Raw genomic sequence first — 22,266 nt, 5'->3', positions numbered from 1 at the left:
TCTCCTTTTGTTTTGAACTTTTGATAGAATCACAATAATAATACAGTACAGTGGCAAGATTCATATGAGATTCATTGGGACCCACTGTGTAATGGGGGACCTGCTGCCTTTAAATCCTTCCTTCACCTCATTTCTCTGTGAAGTCGGAAAAATATCTTCAGGTGTTGTTGCTCTCAACTAGCTCAACTGATATACACATGCAAGGGGCATTGCTTTCGCGTTTCAAGCCATGGTTTCTTTTACTGGCATTGACACTAGCCCATAGCGCAACTCAATATAGGCAACCACTATTTGTTAGAAACAATATTGGCGACGATGAATGGCGAAGCGATCAGAGTACTGTTGCTCCCATTTGGCATGCCATACAGCCAACAAAACTGAATCGTCGAATCAAACATCCACGACAGTTGTTATCCGGTGAGCATGGAGGCCGAGGGTCGACCAATATAAATGCGGGGTCTGATTCAGCTTTGCTACTTCTTGGAGTGTTTGCATGTCTTTCTTATGGTGGAAATCACGAGGAAAGTGCTGCTGATAATGGTGGTTTGGTGGCTGCTGATGGTAGTAATTCTGCAGCTGTTGGTGATGGTACTAATAAGCGAAATCGTCGCAAGAAAATTTCTAAAGGAAAACGCAATAAGAATGTTTCTAAAGGGACTGAGGAGAAAAACTCAAGTAATTACAAAGTGATAGGTACATTTTTTTTTTTCTTAATTTTATTTTATTTAAATTACTAAATTTTTATTTGAATGAGCAGATGCTAAAGTTACAAAAATTTTATCAAGATTAGAAAATTCATTTTAGGTGATTCTTTTTGTACTAATTATTATTTATGCCTAAAACTGAGACAGTTAATAAATTTTCTTTTGAAATTTAATTATGTCTTGGTATTAATTCTTTGTATTCATTTAATTCCCTGTTAATTAAAGATGATTAAATTTGTAAAGAGTTATTTTTTCCTAATCAGTTTAAATTTTTGTATTTTTTATTTTTTAAAAAATTCTTTCAAAACAAAATTAGTGAACATGTAGATAGTGAACCCAAGTATGGACACCTTAGGAAGTGGTCAACTTTCTTTAACAAATGGTTAGCCATCCCAACCCAAATGCAATTGATGGCCAATAAGTGCCACAGTGGTGTTGTATATCCTACTTGTAAGCCTCGTCATCTTTTTGGTTTCGAAGATCCTAACATCTAGTGAGCCTTGCCTCCTTGCCCCCAACGCCTGTGAAAACATCGATTGATTCAATGATTCAAATATACTAGTGCCCTAATTTCCAATTGGTCACTGTTTCATGTGAATGGGGAACCTTTAGTAGGTCCCGAAGACATAAGATGCTAAGCTAGTCATAAGCTACTACTGGCAATGCTCATCAAGATAGATATTGATACCCTTTGTCTCAGGTTAACTACTACTGTCAGGGCCACCAAGAAAACAGTAGAAAAAAAAAACAAAGGGGCTTAAGGTTTGCCCTTAAGGTGGTTCTCAACTTCTCATCTGTTTGAGGAAAGTCCCATTTGAAGATAGGAATGAGAGATAAAAGTTTGCTGACAAGAGGTCACCAATATGTGATGAAGGAAAGAAGGTTAGGACGTTCTGGTAATTATTTCTAATAGTTTCCCAAGATTGTCATCATTTAGAGCAATGATTGCCTAACTTGCATTGTTCATAATTTATGAATGAGCACTTGAAAGTAGAAAGATCGAACAAAAGAATATGACAACCGTTGATTGGAATCTAACTTGTTAGTTGTTACTAATCAAAATCTGAAATGATTTCATGTTATAATCTTAGGATGAGATATATTGATAGCATTATTCATGTATCGTAGGCAAACATTCTCCGTTCTCACCGTACTAACGTATATATGATTTTGTTAATGAATACGTATATGAGTGTTATATATATCTAGGATGTTAATTATGTGCCCTAGGCTATTGCATTCGTAAGAAAAGTATCAAGTTTGTTCTTTGTAATTACAATCACATTTAATGTGCCAAAACATCTAATATTGTAATATTTTTGTGCAGAAAGGCTTATTGAATAAATAGTTATGTACATCAATTGATAATTACAGTATATTAATTTATCAGTAATGGCACTGTATCCTAGAGAAACAATTACATTGACCATACTGACACTCGGATTTCAAAAGTGGATTCCGTGAGGAGTTCTGCTGTCTTTTTCTTCTTCTTTTTTCTTCTTGGCGTAATGTGCTTACTTGAACTTTGGCTTCTGCAAAACCCTACTGGAGATAAAAATTTGAGCCCTTATGCCTGACTTGACAGCTGGCCTCTATGCCAAGTCAAAAGATAACAAGGATACTTGTAATGGAGGCATAAAGAAGGAATTACTTGTCAAAGCACCCACAAACTTAGACCCCCTCACCTAGCTTGTCCAAAGAACTACAGGGATGTTGGGCTTGCCCCTCTTCACAAGATTGGTGCAGGAATGGCAGGGACCCTCTCTGTTTCCCTTTCCTTTTTTAGTCATTGTCCTTCTTCGATCTCTATACTTCTACATAACCGTATTTCTTCAGCGAACTTGCTACGTCATTTCACCTCAGTATATGCCTTTATTGATATTCATGCAAACCTTTCTAATATATCAATTCTGATTATCCCATTTTCTTCCCAATCGTGCAATGTAATTTATGAGTCATAATATCATCTGAAGTTTCTGTCACCAAAGCCTTGGCTTGATTGTAATGAGGAAGGCCAAATAGATGATGACCTACCCAGAAAAGGTGGGTTACCTTAACAACTGCACTAGGTGAAGGTGTTAACACTTAATCTGAACTTATATTATAGTTTAATTCTTGAACTCCTTCATGCATACGCTCATTTGTTTAATTATGTTTCTTTTTATCAAGTTTATTATGGTTATGAAGGATGTAAACTAGCATTTTATGTAACATTGGGACAAACATGCTTCGAGTCATTTGGTTTATTGGTAATTCTATGTTAAATTTTAGTACGATAAAGTACTTGAGAGTCCTCATATAACGTACCGAGTAATATCAAGGTATATGTAATAATGAAACAAAGTTAGTTTTAACTATTAGTTCTGTTACGGATTTATTTTTTTTCCTTCTGGGGTCAGTACATAGGAGATTTAATGGCCTTTATTCCCACACTCTTGATATTTGTCTGTAGTTGTATGATAACGTAAAAGCTTGTTTCCATTCTCGTTTCTGTAGTATTATGGTTTCACTTTAGCATTCAACTGGCCACCGTTCTCTTTTCTTTTCTTCCTAATTTACTGTATTCAAAGCAAGTCGGTGAATCTAGGTTTTGGTACGTAGAGTATTTATTGCTTCACGATTGCATGGTATCCATTAAGAAAGTATGTTCCAAAAATGTCATAATGGTGATAACGCGCATCCCCTTACCGGTTTCCCCCAGTCATATTATAAATTATTCCAATTCCATTGAGTCCCAAACTGATCGAGGTTCGAGCTATCATGTTTGGCTATGATAGTGATTATAGTTCCCTAAGCCCATCAACCTATCTTTTGTGTATATTCCAGACTATTAAACAAATGGATACAACTAATCTATTTAGCTGCAGAAAACTTAACCAGATACTTCATTGATGCCTCCAGCATCCACTTATTCGTTTCTTCTAGACAAGTAGACGGATATTTCCTCCTTACTCAGAGATTAAATTGTCACTTATCCAGCAAAAAAAAATTGTCAGTTATTATTCTTTTTACAGAGACACTTAACAAGCTTTAATATGGGAAAATGTGGGAAAACTTTAATACTTAACATATTGTCAGTTTTCTTTTAACATACTTTAATACGGGAAAATGCATCTTGCCACAATTTTATATGCAATGAATGTGACTGTAGTATCAAACTATGAAACTTTCCCAAAGAAAACTGAACTTAAAGCTTTAGCATTCTAGTCTGTATGTTTATATCCATACCTCTACTGAGAAATTTTAGGAAGGAATCATAACCCTGTTTCTCCTATATGGCTGTGGATACAAGCACACAGTTGGGCATCTAACCGAGTAACCACATTCTGAAGAAAGGAGATCTAGTTTATATTCTCTGTTCTTTCGGTTAGAAAAAGTAGAAATGTTGTGTTTATTTTAACGTGTATTGGTGTCAGTTGTTGGAGACTGGACATCTGGACTTCCATTTATTGTTGGAGACTCGACCATTTATGTTGTGCTTGATTTTTCTCTTTGCAATTATATCAAAGTTCCGCATTTATGTCAGTTGAACGAATTGCATTGATGCACCTGTCATTTTCTTCAAGTCAACATCTAACTGTTTTGATGTGTAGTTTTCATGATTATTCAAATTGTTAAAAACCATTTCATGAGATGGAATAATAGTGTCGATTTCAGGGGTCCCAGCTGATGGCCGATGCCTTTTTAGAGCTCTGGCACATGGTTCATGCCTAAGAAATGGAGAGGCGGCTCCTGATGAAGATCGCCAAAGAGAACTTGCCGATGACTTGAGAGCTCGAGTTAGTACCTTACTAGCACTTTATACTTTACTCTGCAATATCATGTATTGTCATAGAAATAGTAGCAATTTACTATTGACTTCTTTTGCATAACAATGATGTATAGGTTGTGGACGAGCTAGTGAAGAGGCGCACGGAATCTGAATGGTTAGATTTTTGTTCATTGAGTTTTAAGTAATCCTTTTTAAATATGCGCTTTACGCCCAATTATATCTCCTGGATGTACTCAGGTTCATTGAAGGAGATTTTGATGCTTACTTAAAGAGTATAAAACAGCCTCGCAGTTGGGGAGGAGAACCTGAGCTGCTGATGGCATCCTATGTTCTTCAGTAAGTCTCAAAACATTTTTTGCACATCATGACCTACAAGGATTATATGATTTTTTTCCCTTGAAAAAAGGAGCATTCACAACTGTCTTCTTGTTTCATTCTTGATGTTTTTTAATGGCTGCCTTCTAAATTATCAATATAACTCTGGTGGACAAGTTTGACATGCACATTTTTTCTTTATGCATGCAGGACACCGATATCTGTCTTTATGCTTGATGAGGTCAAAAGTGCATTCGTGAACGTAGCAAACTATGGGGAGGAGTTAGAAAAGGACGGGAAGACTCCTATTATGTTGTTGTTTCATGGATATGGACACTATGATCTACTGGAAACTCCTAAACAGAAGCCGTTACAAGATTGAAATTCTCATGCTTGGTATGCATGATCGAGTTGGTGTTCTTCTAGGATGCTTTTGATTTTAAAGAAATATGATTTGGCCAAATAAGTAGTTGGAATAATCCCAAACTTTTTATTGTTGTATTGGCCTAGTGAAAGAAAGGGCAGATGCCGTATTTGTAGGTACTTAAAAGGTTTATAATATCCATTCTAGTATACATTCAATCAATTAGTTTCTCTATGTTTCCATTTATTATTGTCTTGCTGTTTGGGGTTCCAATAATGTCTACAAAGTGCAAAATTTCTTTGCCTTGTGCCTGGAGAGGTACGTGTGTCTGCTCTTCTCTTGTCGCAGTGCAAACGAGAATCCACCAGCTATAAAGGGTTTATTATGAAGACAGGAAGATAAAATTGAATCTTTAGATAAGGTAATGCTTTCTGGCTCACCTTGCATTTCAAATCCGTTATCAAATACTGATTTAGCATTCCATTTCCTCCTAAAATCATTTTCTGCTTTTTAGGTCATACGATTTTACTGCTCTTCATTGAGTGCATCTTTTTCCATTTTAGAATATGTTATTGCCAACTTATATATATATATATAAATATATGTCAATGGATTTTCGGACTTTAATGTACATACGTGTAAGATACATAGATGGATAATTAGATTTCAGAGGTCGGCATGGAAGGCCGTCTGTTGCCTTTCAGAAATTATATTTATCTTTATAAGTTTTCACCCATTCTTCTTATATATTTTTTGCATTTTTCATTTACATTCTGCTTTTACATATCATAACTTCAAGTTTGGCAAGTTTTCCTTCTTCATGTCCAGTTATCTTGGAATCTTCTTCTAGCGATACAGAGAAGTATTTCATATGGATACTTGTATAGGCTCTTCAGCCAGCATGGTGATGGTTACATCAGGAGCTTACTAAGCAAGGAGACGCTCTACTTAGAATTTATGCCTTTCTGATTAAAACCTCACACCTCAATGAGCAGTTCAGTCGTGATTGTATCAAGTTGTTGGTGAGGCTCGTCACATCTCATCTTTAGCGAGTACTTCATTACTTCCTTTTTCACGCCAAGATTAGTCTTCCTCTAGTCGGCATTTTAGACATAAGTCCAAAAGAGGTATGGCATTCTCAATTCGAAATGGGTTACTGAGTATCCATGGTGAGAATTAATTCTCAACATGTCTTCCACGTTCACCATGGTCCAACATCTTTCGAGTAAATGAGCATACTTCATCCTATATCTTGTTTCTATGTCTAAATCACTTGGAATTCATTATCAGTGGTATGCCTAATTATTTTCAGGGTCAAGTTTTGTATATCAAAGAAGTTTGTGTTGTAAACCCCTTCAGCCATCGAACATATACGAAGATCAGTTAAATAGGATCGATGTTAATCCTGATGAAGGAGCTTGGAGGAGCCATTCCAACTACAGAGACGGTTTGAGGCATGTTCTACCTAAATGCACGATCACCACTATGACCCTCAGTTGGGTGAGTGGAGCATCTCAGCCCTCTGTGGGGTGATTGAGCCTAATTACAAGTTGTTGTTTTTATTTAGCGGGTGACGTGGCGCATACATATGGGCATATGGCGCCTTTTGGGATAGCCGGCCTGCTCTTAAATCTTGGAGCAGCAACTCAAGTCTCAAACCAATTGGACTGAGTGGAGCTGGCAAGAACTATAATATTAACCGGCTAAGCTTGAACTCCTCCTGAATCCTGATTACCAAAAAAAAAAAAGCTTGAACTCCTGAAGTGGGACTATTAATCTCAACACCAAAATGACTGCACTGCTGCTGTAGAAAGTTGAACTCTGAAAAGCTAGCTTTTGCTAATTCAACCAGATAACTAACGAAGGAAAAGTTACTTGTCGTCTGTCACTATCTGCCAAATTGCAATCAATTCTCAATTCAAAAGAAAACGTGAAGCATTCACTAAAATATCTCACGTTTTTTTTCCGGGTGCCAAAGTTAGTGGTCTACAAGAGCCAACTATGTGTGCCCAACAAAATAGTCGCACTGGACAATATAGACTAGAGACTACAGAATACAGATAGTAGCGACCTGGTATTTCAGTAAGAGTAAAAAAAGAGTGTCCACTCCACTGTCCACCAATGTTGATAAGCAAATATGAAGCTGTGCTTAATTACTGGAGGAAAGAAAACTACAAACTGTGAATTAAGCATATCACTTAGTAAAGAGGAGGATAGATCAAGAACTTGTTGGACTTGGATAGTCATTAGCAATAATGAATTCCCATTTTAAATTACCGTGTTTGCAAAACTGAACTTTGATAACAACTTAACAAGTACTATATCTACAATAAAAAAAAAATTATAATTGTTTCGAATTCCTAAAGAGTCCAACGTCCAAAGTCCAAACCTTTTCTAGGGTCCATAATCCTAGTTGTTGTTGAATGACTTTCGGTTTAGTTAGAAGACAAAACAAAAGAGGTAGGGGTCCATCTCTTAGAAGCCGCCATGATGACCAAATACATGAAACTCGAAGCTGCGAGCCTGCGACAGAAAAAGAAAAGAAGGTTCACTATCACTTGTGATGGACATACTTCAATTATATATGCAGACTGAAGTTCCAACTTGGTTCACAGGTATTACTCACATGTGCATGCAATTTCATCACTTTACTGCTCACTTCTACGAAGCAGCAGTCATGACTCTCCAAGAATTTATGTTGAATTTTGGCGTGGCCCAAAAGCAGGTTATGGTGTAGATTGCTTGCCGCAATATTATCCAGGTCTCATGTCGGCTCGACCAGGTTTTAATGAGGTTGTTATAACGGCCTAATGGCCCCAGGTTATTAAGCTGTAGACAAAATGGACAGAAATGAAAATTGAGTGACAAAATTTATAGTCGTAAGAGCATCACGAAGGGTGCTTGCTATTGTCAAAATGGCAAGGTTGAACCCAAAAACATATCATATCAACGAACTGTTCTTTTAAGATAGCAAGTTGAATTAAACTCGTACCTTTACCAAATTAATAAAAAAAAAAAAAAAAAAATCCGAATTAAATTAAATTAAAAATTAAAGACGAAGAACAGCAATAATGAAAATTACAAAACTCTGAAATTACGGGTTCCTATGTTAATACATACAACTTTGTGAGAAATAATTTTTTCGTGTGAATATTGCCAAACGATGGATAAAAATCATGTCAACAACAAAATCCGAGTACCTGTTATGGCATGATTAGGAGACACTAGAATCTAATTTTGGTATGTTGTACTAAATGTTAAATATTTAAACACGAAAAATGGGGTGATGCGTAGAGCAACCGATAAAATGACATTTTAGTAATATTTATAATTAAATTTGTATAGATTTTATCAATTGTGTCTAAAATTAATTGATTTGATTTAGGATTTAATTGATTTTATAATTTCCGGTTTGAGTCGGTTCGATTCGATTTCAAATGAAATATAATATTATCGGTTCGTTTTGGTTTCGGGTACCCAATTATCTTATCGTCAGAATCTAATCCAAACCAATCCATTGACAATCCTAGTAATGCGTGTCGCGGACTTCAATTTTCAATTAAATGATAGACTTATGCAATTGAATCCAACAGTAATTCGTACACAGGGCCTTAGTGCCTTACAAGAGAGAGGATTTTAGCACCCGTCCTAAGCCCTAATGACCTAATCTACTTCTAAGATAAACTACATTAGGTCTTATCTTCATAAACTAGCTGACGGTTGAAAGATAAGAACAAAGTTTCATATAATAGGTTTTGTACATACTCTACCTCAAACTATATTACATCTTCTTTTGAGTTTTATACTAGTACTTGTTTTAGTTTATTGCTTCATTAAATATTAAATAGTTAGGAAGTAGGAACCTTGTTCGTGCTATAAATCTATAATGCAACCATATGACCATATCATGCTGAACGGATATAACCTCCCAATCCAGAATCGTGGAGAACTCAGTCTAACATGCGAGAATATGCCAAATTCCATGGATGAGAACGAACCAGAAACGGACCCATGTTTTGTTTTTTTCTCAAACAAAGACATGTATTTTTTTTATTATTGTTAAATATTGAGAAAAGTCAGAGGATTGAATGATCCAAAACCAATCATCTCTAAGCAGCCTGCTTAATGCAACTTTGATTACAAAATAATACAAAACACACACATGCACGCGTACGCACATTATTTAAGTAAGACAAGTTGCGTAGTCCTTGAGAAGTTGAAGATCTCAGTGAGTCAGGATTGGAGCTTTATCAACATACTTTCATCTCCAGGAATTCATATTGTTTGCTTGCGATAAGGTTTATTTCATTTATACGAACTTGTCAAAAAGACTGCCCTTCTCAACAATTGCTACTTTAACAAATTATACCCCTGAAAATCTTAAATGTTGTAATTAAGCTTGTTCCTGATAAATTGGTCTGTGGATCCTTACGTTTTAACCAAAAGTCTCAACAATAACTACACTTAATCGATAGTTAATTGCAGTAATTATCCTAATTCGGAACAATTGTGTAAGATTAGATGCCTATTCCTCGAAGAAATTTATTCACAGTAGCAATAAAACCATGTTTACTAAGGATTTTTCATTAGTGCAACTATTATACATTTATGCCAAATGATTGTTAAGGCTTACCGATCACATTATTCAATTTAATACGAATTGGATTTCAGTATATTGTAAAAAAATTGATAAAAATGACAAAAGGAAATGTCAGGTAGTAGGCCCATAATTGATGACTCACCGGTCACAATTGTCGTGTGTGACCGAAACCAATTAGGTAAACAAACAATCATCCACAAATGATTAAGAGTCCTGTTACTGCCAGACTCCAATTTGTGTTGGGCAGACCCCGAGTTGGGCCGGAGTCTGCCCATTGTGTTGGGCACAACTTGGACTCGTACACCCCCCAACCAAATATCCCATAAACCGGAAAACCGGCTACCACCTTTACCTTCAAACCCTCTTCGCGATTTCTCTCACCAAAATCAAATTTCTCTCACCAAAATCAAACCCACGATCTCGATCTCGATCAAATCCACCATCTCGATCTCGATCTCGATCAAACCCACCATCTCGATCTCGATCTCGATCAACTAGATTCCTTTTTTTTTTTATTTCGGTAAGTTTCAAATTCCTTTGAGCTCAAACATTTTAGATTTATTTGGGCGCTGATTCCAGAGTTCTTACCTGTATCACTGTGTATATGGGGTTCAGACCATAGTCTTGATCATAATTATACCATTTTATATGTCACACAATACATTTAAAACATTTTAGCACTAACTCATTTCATTTCCTTTTTCAATACTCATTTCATTTGCTTCTAACATTAGTTTATTTTTTATTTTTTATTTCTTCTAATAAGGTTTTCTGGATTACGGGCGCCAGTCGCAGAATCGGTAAGCCACTCAATTACCACTTTCATTAGAGAAATAAAAATGTTGTTTGCATAGCCATGTTCATTATTTGATTATTTAAGAGACCATAAGAATGTTGACATTATAATGTTGAGTATTCGTATTTTTATTTTTATCGAAAAAAAAATAAGATGATAGAAAAAATGACGGATTGTTAAATGTACTTCACTAGATCCACAGTTCTGAATTTCCATTTAGCATATAGCAACTGAATACCTGTAAGTCGATTTATCCTGTCTTTTAGATCTTGTATACATTAACTTCAGCTATAAGTATACAACCCTTATAAAAGAATACGATATTATTGAATCTCTGTTTTCCCAAAGGACTGTAACCCTAACCCATAGACTTGCTATTCTACGCAAAAAGTCCAACCATAACCATAAAATACTCAACCTGTAGTTTTTATACATGTAACAAGTAGTATATTTACCTAGGCGTACAGTTTTGGTGACATTATTATCATAGTATATGAGAATATCAGGTGCAATATGAAGAATCATTTTCATGCATTCACTACTTTTTGGCTTTCATACTCACCTATGTTTTAGACTTTTAGGGTGTTGATCACAAAATAAAAGGTTTCTCGAACAATTTTTTTATTTGGAAAAGTCAATTGAAGGTGTTCCTACTTTGTATTTCAATTGGGTTTCTTTGAGGTTTCGAAAAAAAGAGATCGAGTGGTGATCTTAGTTAACTGTGTCAGTCTGTTCATGCTTTTGATGTATGTTGCTAAAAGGTCAGTGAACTCATGCACCATGTTTTTATCTTTGTGCATTGTTCGAGTGCTTGTTTTCTGCGTGAATAGTTTCACCTATTCGGAAGAATTTTTGTGGTGGATTATTCAATTCTAAGTCATTTACCACCAATCCGTCACAAATTCACAACCCTTAAGGAACTAGTGTCTTTGGAGGATCTCATAGTTCCCACATGGGGAATCTTATTCCTCTTCTATGCAAAGTAAGAAAATGTGATCCATGGTCCATTTGTCATGTACTGTCTGGACTCTGGACTTTATGAGTGGTAAAAATGAGTGTACGCTTAAAAGTCACCGTGAGACATTTAGTCAGGAGGCACTTTATATTAGGTAATTTTGCTGTACATGTTTATGTAGGATCCAGATAAAGAAATATGTCATGCCTAGTAGCCAACTAGCCGTAATGGATGGTACCAACTTAGGATATTGATTAACCTTCCAGTTCAATATTCTTTATTCTTGTTCTTCCCAGGATTGTTTTTCAGTTTACTCTCAAGTCTCAACTATAATCAATTGGTTTAGGTTTTGTGACTTTTGTCAGATAAATATTTGGTGAGCCCAAATTTATCTTCTTACGCACCATTGCCTGAAAGTAGAAATGGTGTTTGGTCAGATTGTATTGGTTTTACCAGGCTAATCTAGCACTTACACTCATTTTGCGCGAATTGTTCTCAAAAGCTAGGTTTGCGTATGGACAATTATTTTCTAAACAAAATCTCCTTATTCTAGAATAGTGCTCTTTATCATTGCAAATCATCCCTAGAAAACGTTGGAGTCTTCTTGATTAAACTTTATGTTGGATGGGTATTACATATTCATGATGGTCAACAATCAGGGAACACTTCTTTAAACGCAAATTTGAGGATGTTATGGTATAGATAAAGTTAACTATAAAAATTAAAAAAATTCATCGACGGATATGAGTTCTACTTCTAGGTTTTTAGCCATTAACTTGTGAATAATTAGTTTCCCTTCTCGTTTTTAATTGTATAGTTCTTGGCTTCTTGCATTGATACTTGTATAGTTGTATGTCATTGACGAACTTCTGAATACAATTATGCCACATGAGCTACCCTAACGACTCTGGCCATAACTTCTCGTTTGTTTGTGTATACGTTATCTTGTACCTAATTGTTAGTTTCGTGGGATTTCATAATCAGATAATCCAGTTTGTCGATGGGAATAGTAGGGCCTTGATAAATTGTTGAAGTGAATTGACATTGAAACTACTTTTTTTTTAAAGTAAATAGATGAACTTTTGACAAAAACAAGAGTGAAGGCTAGTGAAATTGGGATTCTAGTAGTGAATAGCAGCCTATTTAAAGTAGGGGATGTAGACTTTGCCAAGAATCTCCTAAAAGTAGGTTCCCTTTGAATTTTTCTTTTTGTTTAAGAATTCCTCTTAATCATGAAGCCATCATCATGCATGCATGCATGAGAGGGATATTGTAGTCACAATTGTGCTTCCATGCTTGGTGCCGGCTTACCGGCTATATGAAATTATGGAACAAATAAGTATAGTGAATGCCTCATATTTTTAACTCCTATTTATTTTGTAGCAATGCCTCGAACAAAGAATGTGAATGTGAAGAATGTAGCAAAAAGTGTTTTCACGGGTGCTAAGAAGTTGTTAGGTGGGGGGAGTAGTAGTTCGGGTCGCGAGGAGCCTGAGAAAAAGAGAGAAAAGGCAACAACTACCTCGGCATCAATCCGTAGAGGGGATCGGAAAGCGGATGATCCCAAAGAATGTAGTAAGTGGTGTAGAGTTAGGAAATCAAAAGAGAAGAAAGCAAAATAGCAGTTATGAGTGATGTAGATTTAGATGTAGATGTAGATTTAGATTTAGATTTAGATTTAGATGAAGATGAAGATGTAGATGTAGATGATGTAAATATGGATCGTGGGAAGAGTGTAGTTGTAGGTGATGATGAAGATGATGATAGTGAAGAAGATGACGAAGAGGGTGTTGATGACGGAGGAGGAGGGGGGGACGGAGGATGAGGAGGACGCCGGAGGATGAGGAGGAGGAGGATGATGATGATGACGAGGAAGTCCCCTGAAGTCCACTGTACACTGCCCTCAGTGAATATTGTGAGAAAGTCCAACAATGACTTGGAGTTCTAGAGAGGTGTTTATGGAGGTGGCCCTCGTGTGTCACATCTGTTATATGACTATGCGGTGCACGTGGCTCGCGATATTTGGGAGGGGCAGGTAATATTATTATATATTGTCTATTAGTATTTAAATTTTGTATTACGAAACCTTGTGCATACATTAATACTAAGTTTTTGTTGTTTTAGGCGGAGCGAGGGGTGTTGAAGTGTCATGGGCACCTGAACAAGTTGGTACAATGGGATATCGTCGGAGAGTGTTCAGACTGTTCTAATTTTCATGTGGAGCTTCAAAGGACCGGCTTATGTGCTCTGGTCTTAGGTGTATATAAGCATCAGGATCCTGTGTTGGTCTCTGCGTTTGTGGAGAGGTGGCATCCGAGACCAACACGTTTCATATGCCATGGGGTGAGATGACAATCACGCGTTGACGATGTTTCCCAACTCTTAGGAGTTCGATCGAGGCAAAGCGGTGGTCGGGACACCGATTTGACTCGAATCGCATAAAAAGACTCCTCCACCAAGGTCTTGGCATACCCATGGACAAGATAGATGCGGAGATGAAATCCAATAAGTTCACTTCCAAAGTTAGGATGGATTTCTTGATGAAGCGATTTCTTTGGAAGGTGACGGATGAAGATTTACGGATGAAAATGGGGTTGTTGTGAAGAAGGCCAACCCAAAAAGAGTTCGCGATTTCTTTGTGAGAGCTTATTTGTTGTTTTTCTTTGGATGTCTTGCCTTCACCGACATCGTGCCGGAACTGCGAGTTCCCATTTGTTATCCGAGACCGCTTATGAAATTTGCCGAGATCGAGACTACGCGTGGGGGTGCGACCTTACCGGCTTACTTGTACGGGGTCTTGGGACTGCCACAAGTGCCAAGGTGAAGGGTGTTTCGTGCTATTTCACTCTCCTACGGTATTAGTTTTTTTGTTTTTTCTTTTCAATGTCAATTTTATATATCTATTACAATATTAACTGGTGTCTATATTAATCTAGGCATGGATTTATGAGTACTTCCGGTGTTCGTGCCATTCCCAAACGATGACTATCGGTTGAGCATGTCGCGTACTCATAAATACTTCGCCATACTCGGTCTTTTATGCTAGCACAACAAATGATTGAAGCATAGCCCGGCGATGATTGATAATATGACTTGTACCGATGTAAGCATTTTTGTATATAAATAGTTTTATTTATTAATTGATATTATTAGTATGTGGTTAATGATTAATTTCCTCGATCATATGTTATTTGATAGGTTGAATGGTATCCCTATCTTTGAAGTCCGAGCTATACGGCCGGTGGATGAAATAGCATTTTTCGAGGGATTTATATGCTTTCTTGATAATGTCGAAAGCGAAGACAATGTTTCGAGGGTTGTCGTCGGTTAGGTCATATGCAGTTTGTACCTTCAGATCCCCCAAGACCAAAGACCTCGACGCGAACTACTTCCGGACGCGGGTACGATGTGAAATTTAATGTTGTGTCTTCCTATTGGAGTAAATGGCAGAATCACTTGATACAACTTGAACATCGAGGACCCATTCCGTCTTATCCATGGGAGTGTGTTAGTAGATACATGAGTTGGTATGAAAACAATAGCCATATTGAATGATAAACCCTGATCATCTTAATCTCTACTCCCTACAGAGTCTTCCATATCATAATCTGGTGAGTTAATACTTTACAACGTTAGTTTTTTTGTTTTTTATTTTGTTTTGTTTTGTTTTGGTATTTTATAAATGTAAATGTATATACTAATGTAGTTTTTCGTTTTAATTTTGACAGCACCCCGTCGTTGATGAAATTTCTCGTTTGCTCAATCAAGGCCCGCAATTGGGTGGGGCTCAAGATTCCGCATGACGATGCACGAACGAGTTCATGGAGGCATACAATTTGACCCGGTGCAAGTTCATTGGCGGACGATATCGTTAAGGAGCATTGGATTTAGCAATGTTGAGTTTGGTTAGTTTAGGGTTTAGTGTGTTGAGCATTGGCACTCTTGTTGGAAGTCTTGTTGGAGTCCCGGGTGGAAATGTGTTATAGAGATTGAGAGATTGAGTGTCTTTCTTGAGTCCGGAAATGTGTTATAGAGTCTAGGGTTTATTGTGTTGTTATCACGATTGACTAACCATTTTCTCAGTTTTTAATTACTTATTGTTATGTTTACTTATGCTTTTGTAACAAAGATGCTTATAGAGAAAAATCAAGTGATAACATTTTATTGTTCTTTGAAACTCGAGAGATTTTTGTGGGATATGTGGAATACTTGTTGAATCTAAGTTTGTAATCTAAGTTTCATATTCGACTTCCCGTGTTTTGTTAGTCCGTTCTGAGAGATTTCTCAGATTTTTAAAGGGTACAATTCATTATGGAATTCAACCGCAAAAAGAGAATCGAAAATCACCTTTTTTTTTCTGATCGCAGATTGGGCTGGTTGTGTCTTTGATAGAAGATCTACTGGAGGCTGTTTATTCTTTGGTACATCACCAATTGGATGGGGTTCAAGGAAACAAAACACGTTGTCTAGATCCTCAACAGGCGAATCACTGAGAACACTTGCTACAACTGTGTAGAAATATTTTGGTTGTGTACATTGTTAAAAGACCTTCATATATTTCTGCCAAAGCCACCAGTTATGTGGTGTGATAACTTAAGTGCAATTGCGTCCAGTATTCCATGCAAGGACTAAACACATTGAGGTGGACTTCCATTACATTAGAGAACTTGTAACCAACAAAGTTCTGGAACTCAAGTATGTTTGTACAGAGGATCAGACTGCAGACATTTTTACCAAAGGGTTATCTACTTCAAGACTTCAGTTTCTTCAAAACAAGCTATCAATTGTGCCATTAATAGCTTGAGGGGGTATATTGATATATGTACACCTGTACATGTACAGTCAGCAAAGTTTGTTATTAGTTTGTTAAGTTTGTTAGTAGTTAGAACAACTTAAGATTCCCTGTAACTATTTTCTGTTTCTCTGTAAATGTTGTCTGTAAATACAAGTGAAATCAATTAATGAAAATAAGAAAATTCTTGATCCTCAATTCTCATTCATTACAGGTAGGGTGGGCCTGCATAGACAACACGCAACATCTAAACTTGGGAAAAAAAATGACTTGCTGTTTTTTTGCCTCTTGGACGGTGTGGCCACATCATCCAAGAGGCAAAAAATAACAAGTCATTTTTTTTTTTTCAAGTTTTAGTTTCAAAACGACATGGCCACACCGTCCAAATGCCAAAAAAACAGCAAGTCATATTTTTCCAAGTACTAGTTTCAAACGACATGGCCACACCGTTTGAGACTAAGTCCAAACGGTGTGGCTACACCGTCCAAATGCCAAAAAAACAGAGAATTTTTTTGCCAAGTTCAAATCTCAAACTACATGGCCACACCGTTTGGACTTAGTCTCAAACGGTGTGGCCATGTCGTTTTAGACTAATTACAAACGACATGGCCACACCGTTTGTCCAAACGGTGTGGCCACACCGGCCCAAATGCCAAAAACAGCAAGTCATATTTTTTTCCAAGTTTTAGTTTCAAACGACATGGCCACACCATTTAAGACTAAGTCCAAACGGTGTGGCTACACCGTCCAAATGCCAAAAAAACAGAGAATTTTTTTTTTTGCAAAAGTCATTTTTTCCAAAATCAAACAAACATACATACATCCATACAATTAATTCGACAAAAAAATACCATCAAATTTAAGAAAATTGTATCAAAACAAAATTACAATTCCAACCACATGAACATTAATTACATAGACTTATTCCTAGTCAACATCTATTATTGGTATTTCGCCCCATCATTAGTGTGCTCGTCTTCCAATACTAAATTGGGAATGTTCAATGCCGTAAATTGGCGCTTTGTCTTGCTTGTAATGCAGTATCCCAACTATCTGCAATTAAGTGTCGAGCTCTACGCCATCTTCGCGATCGGTTTTGGAACCGACAATCATCAACAAGTTCAACATGGACAAAATGACATCCCTCAGACGTGGCGGTACCCAACACTTTCTTTACTCTCTCGATTTGCTTGGGTTCTCAGTGGCAAAATAAGATGGCAGTACATACTTCCTAAATGTACGAGGACGACATTAAATCTCGAAGCAAATAGATATCCAAAGAAAGGGCATGCTCATACACTTACGAGGGGTGCCCAACCGCATTCATGGGGAAATTGTAGGTTTTCCGCACTAATCTCACCGTGAGTGTACAATGTACGAAGATAGGGGAGGTTGTCATTAAGTTCTTGTAACAACTCATTTCTCATCCACGACCACTCTTCCTGACTTCTTCCTAATGCAATGCACATTGCTCTATACCCGTGCAATTGCCATCACCCACAGGGTCATCCACTTTAACAATATATTTGTGCAGTTCTTTTGGAATGTCCAAACCGTAATGTCTCGGCTCCCTCAGGATGCCAATGTCTAACTTTTGAGGTGATTTTTTAGAAGAGTTATTCCGTGGTGTGGTTGTTTTAGGTTTAGGTAAAAAGGTGATTTTGAGAAGAGTTATTCCGCGGTGTGGTTGTTTTTGTGGTAAAGGTGATTTTTGAAGAGTTATTCCGTGGTGTGGTTGTTTTTGTGGTAAAGGTGATTTTTGAGAAGAGTTATTCCGTGGTGTGGTTTTTTGTGTGGCAAAGGTGGTTTTCGAAGACTTCTCTGCAGGTGGGTTTGGAGTAGCTTGGAATTTATGAGAAGGCTTGGAATTTGGCGAGCATTCTCGATTGTTCTTGACGAGACCCACTCTTCATGCTCACGTTGAGAATGTTCAAAACCAGATGAATCTCATTTTGAAGAGTTCTCATCCTCAGTTGGAAGCTTTCTCTTGCAGCTACCCTTAGGCCGACCTTTGGTTTTCGCCTCCTCATGAGGTGGTTCTAGCCATGTAGTTTCTGGCACAGCAATCTCCATCAGTTTTCTAACCATAACCCTCTGCTCTTCTTCAGAAGCCATTTCATACTTTTTCATAAACATATCCATCGAAGGTCTACAATCGGGACCAACACCCACCGACACACTTGGAAAAATAGACAGAGTTTTCCAAAAGGGATCGATAGCACTCAAAGATATGGAACGTTCTTGCTTTTGAAGTTCAATGATTTCGCGAGCACATGACAATCCATGACTGGTGCGCAAATAACACCCACAAATGAACTCAGAGTCTTTAGCAGCACAGCTTACACGGGTATCTAGTTCTTAATAAAGCAAGTCCAAACATTTTCTTAAGACCAGGTTTCTGAGTTCACGAAATAAAGGAATCCGGTGGTGGTGCTGGGTTACAATCAGACTCTTCTCGAACGTACCTCTAATCTCAGACAGCTGGATCTCTAAAATCGGGTGGATCAAGTAAAACATACTTAGAAAATCATGTCTGTTTGTGTTTCCTAGAACACGCTTTCACCCGAAAGCATGAGACCCTTCGACTCTATTGGTCGTTGTACTCCCAAAGTGAATGTGTTGATCTGTCCAACAACATACGAATCGATCCTTGTAAGGCAACCAAGTCTCTCGCAGATAACTAACAAAATTGGAGTACTCAACCCTATAGTGTTTTTCCAAAGCAGCAATTCTACGGTTGAAGATATCCTCAGTCCTCGATTTCACTACAATGTTCCACGAGAACTGGCCTTTATCTACTAGTTCTGTGGTGGGAAAAAAATCATTGCATTTCTGAAGGGCCTTTATAGAGAGATATGCCATCTATAGAGATGCTTGTGCGCGTCGAAACACAATATCAGCAAAGCACCCATCAAGGCCAAGTCCCCGCGGACCACGATCCATCACGTGGCCTTTCTTCACCCAGCAAACCGTTAAACTGACGCAAAGCCCACTCATAGTCTATCGCTGTTTCGGACTGGAGCAACACTTGACAGACCGTGAAAGACTTCCAGGTTGAAGTCACCCCACAAACTGTACAAAAGGCCACCGATACTTATTGGTTTTGTAGGTCGCGTCTATGATGAAAACTTTTGGAAAAGTCCGAGCCATTTTAACACCGTCTGGATGGGCCCATAACAATCCCGTTATCTCATCCGTATTCATATCCTCTCTCACCTCCTCGAAATAATGGTTTTCTGCTAACAACTCACGCAATCTCTGCATTTGCGAGCGACCATTCATATCCAATGTCCTCACCTTGTGCCTGGCATTGTAGACTTGAAATATGCTAGATAGGTTATCAGGAAACCTATGTCTGATGGACTTCAAAACTTCTTTAGGTTTAACTCCATTTTGAGTCATCTCTGACAAGAACTCGAATTGTGGAACAGTCAGTCGAGTAGCAAATGCATGTCCTTCAAGGGTGTTAAGCTAATGGATGGTTGTGAACACCATTAAGAATCCACAATTTTCCAACTATCGACAAGCCTTGCCGCGTTGGAAAATACATCTTAACTTAAATGGACATCCACGCTTCATGGTTCCCGTATTTCTCTTATTAACTTTCTCTGCTTTTTGTGTGAACGATACACCGAACTCTCGCGATTCTAAATCCAGCCTTGGTACTTTCGGTTCCGTTAGCATTCTCGCGACTTCCCAATTACCACAACCACATTACATTGTTTTCCCCGGCGGTTGCCCAACCAATTCGTCACTTCGTGTATGAAATACCTAAAGATATGAAAGAAAACAACAATCAATAAACTAATATAATTTCATTTAGAAAATAAAAACAAGTGAAAACAATGCCTACTATGTACCTCTTCCGTAGTAAATATTTCTGTTGTATCCATTGAAAGCGGTTGAACATCATCCACGCCATTCGAGTTTCCGAGTTCTCAAACACACCGGCGATCCTAAATAAAGAACAGTTGTTAATTGATGTTTGGCTTAAGTACCAAATGCCACAAAACGACATGGCCATATGTCGTTTGAGATTTGAACTTGGAAAAAGACTTCTTTTTTTGGCATTTGAACGGTGTGGCCACACCGTTTGGACTTAGTCTTAAACGACATGGCCACACCGTTCAAATGCCAAAAAAACAGACAACTCTTTTTTTTCCAAGTTCAAAACTCAACGACATGGCCACACCGCTTGGACCTAGTCCAAACGGTGTGGTCATGTCGTTTGTGACTAACTTCAAACGTTGTGGCCACACCGTTTCAAGTCGCAAAAAACAGATAAATCGTTTTTCCAAATTCAAATCCCCAAACGACATGGCCACATCGTTTTGGACCGCGATCGACGGTGTGACGAGACCGTTGGTGTGAAATACAAACCGACCTAGCCGCGTCGTTTAATTACTACATGCATAATTATTACATGTATAATTATTACATGTATAATCACTGTACACATCAATAATTCCTACATGCATAATTATTACATGTATAATCACTGTACACATTAATAATTCCTACATGCAAAATTATTACATGCATAATTACTACATGCATAATTATTACATGTATAATCACTGTACACATCAATAATTTCTACATGCATAATTATTACATGTATAATTACTACATTCATAATTACGTTTAATTTAGATTTATCTTATTCTTATTAAATGCATCATCATCCATTCCTCTATTTTCTTCACTTTGAACTTGTTCTACATTCTCTTTTTGAATGGGGTCACTTGGAACTTGTTCTATATTTTCTTCTTGAATGGGGTCATGATGCATTACATTTTCTTCGTCATCTTCATGTTCTAAAATGGGGTTGGGCTCTTCCATTAGTGTTTAGTGTTAGGGTTTAAGAGTTTAAGGGTTTATGGTTTTTTATGGTGGAAGAGAAGAGAATAAAAGAGAAGGGTTGAAAAGGTTGCAACAAGTCAAATTCACTTTGGTTTGGGGTCTGCCCAACACAAAACAACTTTTGGGACCAATGGCACATTTGTAATAAGTGTTTTAGTTTTTGGGGTCTGCCCAACACAATATGGGGTCCGGCAGTAACAAGTACCATGCTTAATTAGGCTATACTTTTGAGTCAATTAGGCTTTTATGTTCTCATTGTAAAGGTGACACGTAGCTTACTTTTCAGCAAAAATTAGGCTTATGTTCTCGTGTTATGGTGAATCTAACCTATGCATTAGCCCAACTTCCGGTGTATGCGGAAGCATTAGGTGTTAATTAAGGGTCATGTATTAGGGCGCCACTGTAATTGGATTGGGCAGCCCAGCCCAAGCCCAAATTGCAAAGCCCAACAAAAGCCCAATACACCCCCCACTTTCATCGTGAAACTGGAAAAACCTTCTCTAACCGGTCATCTCTCTCGCGCAAACAATCCAATCTCGAACCCCTAACTAAAAAAACCCAATCTTATTGAAGCAATCAAATCTATAATTTAATCAATCGCAAAACAATCCAATCATCTCACCATCCAATCGCGAAATTTAATCCTGCAATTTCGATTTCCGTTTCCAGTTGTTTGATTCTTGCATTGTACTCTTTGATTCATTTCCAGTTGAAGGTAAGAACTTTTGCTTGCTTTGTCCCTTTTGATTCATTTCTAGTTGATCGATTCTTGCTGAATGTCAATTTTTCTTACGGTGTCTTTGAATATATTAACATATAAACTGAATTGCATCTGCTTTAGTCATTTTCTACGTCATTTTGGTGATTGTGGTATGTCATTTTCTACGTTAGTTTTTGGGGATTTCTGATTTAGTGGCGATTGTTGGCGCAACTTTGGTGATTTATGTGAAATGTAACAGTGGGATGATTCTTCCATTTGTTATTGTACCAATCGTTGACATAGGATTAGTAGGTTGGGGTTTCGCGGATTCTAGTTACTTTAGTGGCGTAGTTGTTCTATTAATTAATTTTGTATGTTCAAGCACCAGGAACATTGTTATGAGTC

General features: G+C 37.4%; 1 protein-coding gene across 1 annotated transcript; it reads left to right on the top strand.

Annotated features, from left to right (window-relative positions):
- Positions 1 to 97: 97 nt before the first annotated feature.
- LOC147482705 (uncharacterized) lies at positions 98 to 5,401 on the top strand. Its single transcript, XM_086576731.1, has 5 exons — positions 98 to 693; positions 4,362 to 4,483; positions 4,590 to 4,630; positions 4,714 to 4,812; positions 5,002 to 5,401. The coding sequence occupies exons 1-5, from the start codon at positions 198 to 200 to the stop codon at positions 5,171 to 5,173; spliced, it is 930 nt and encodes a 309-aa protein (XP_086432857.1). The 5' UTR covers positions 98 to 197; the 3' UTR covers positions 5,174 to 5,401.
- Positions 5,402 to 22,266: the final 16,865 nt, after the last annotated feature.

Source organism: Coptis chinensis, chromosome 8 (assembly GCF_015680905.1).
Source record: "Coptis chinensis isolate HL-2020 chromosome 8, ASM1568090v1, whole genome shotgun sequence".
NCBI lineage: Eukaryota > Viridiplantae > Streptophyta > Magnoliopsida > Ranunculales > Ranunculaceae > Coptis > Coptis chinensis.
This window is presented reverse-complemented; position numbering and strand designations above follow the sequence as displayed.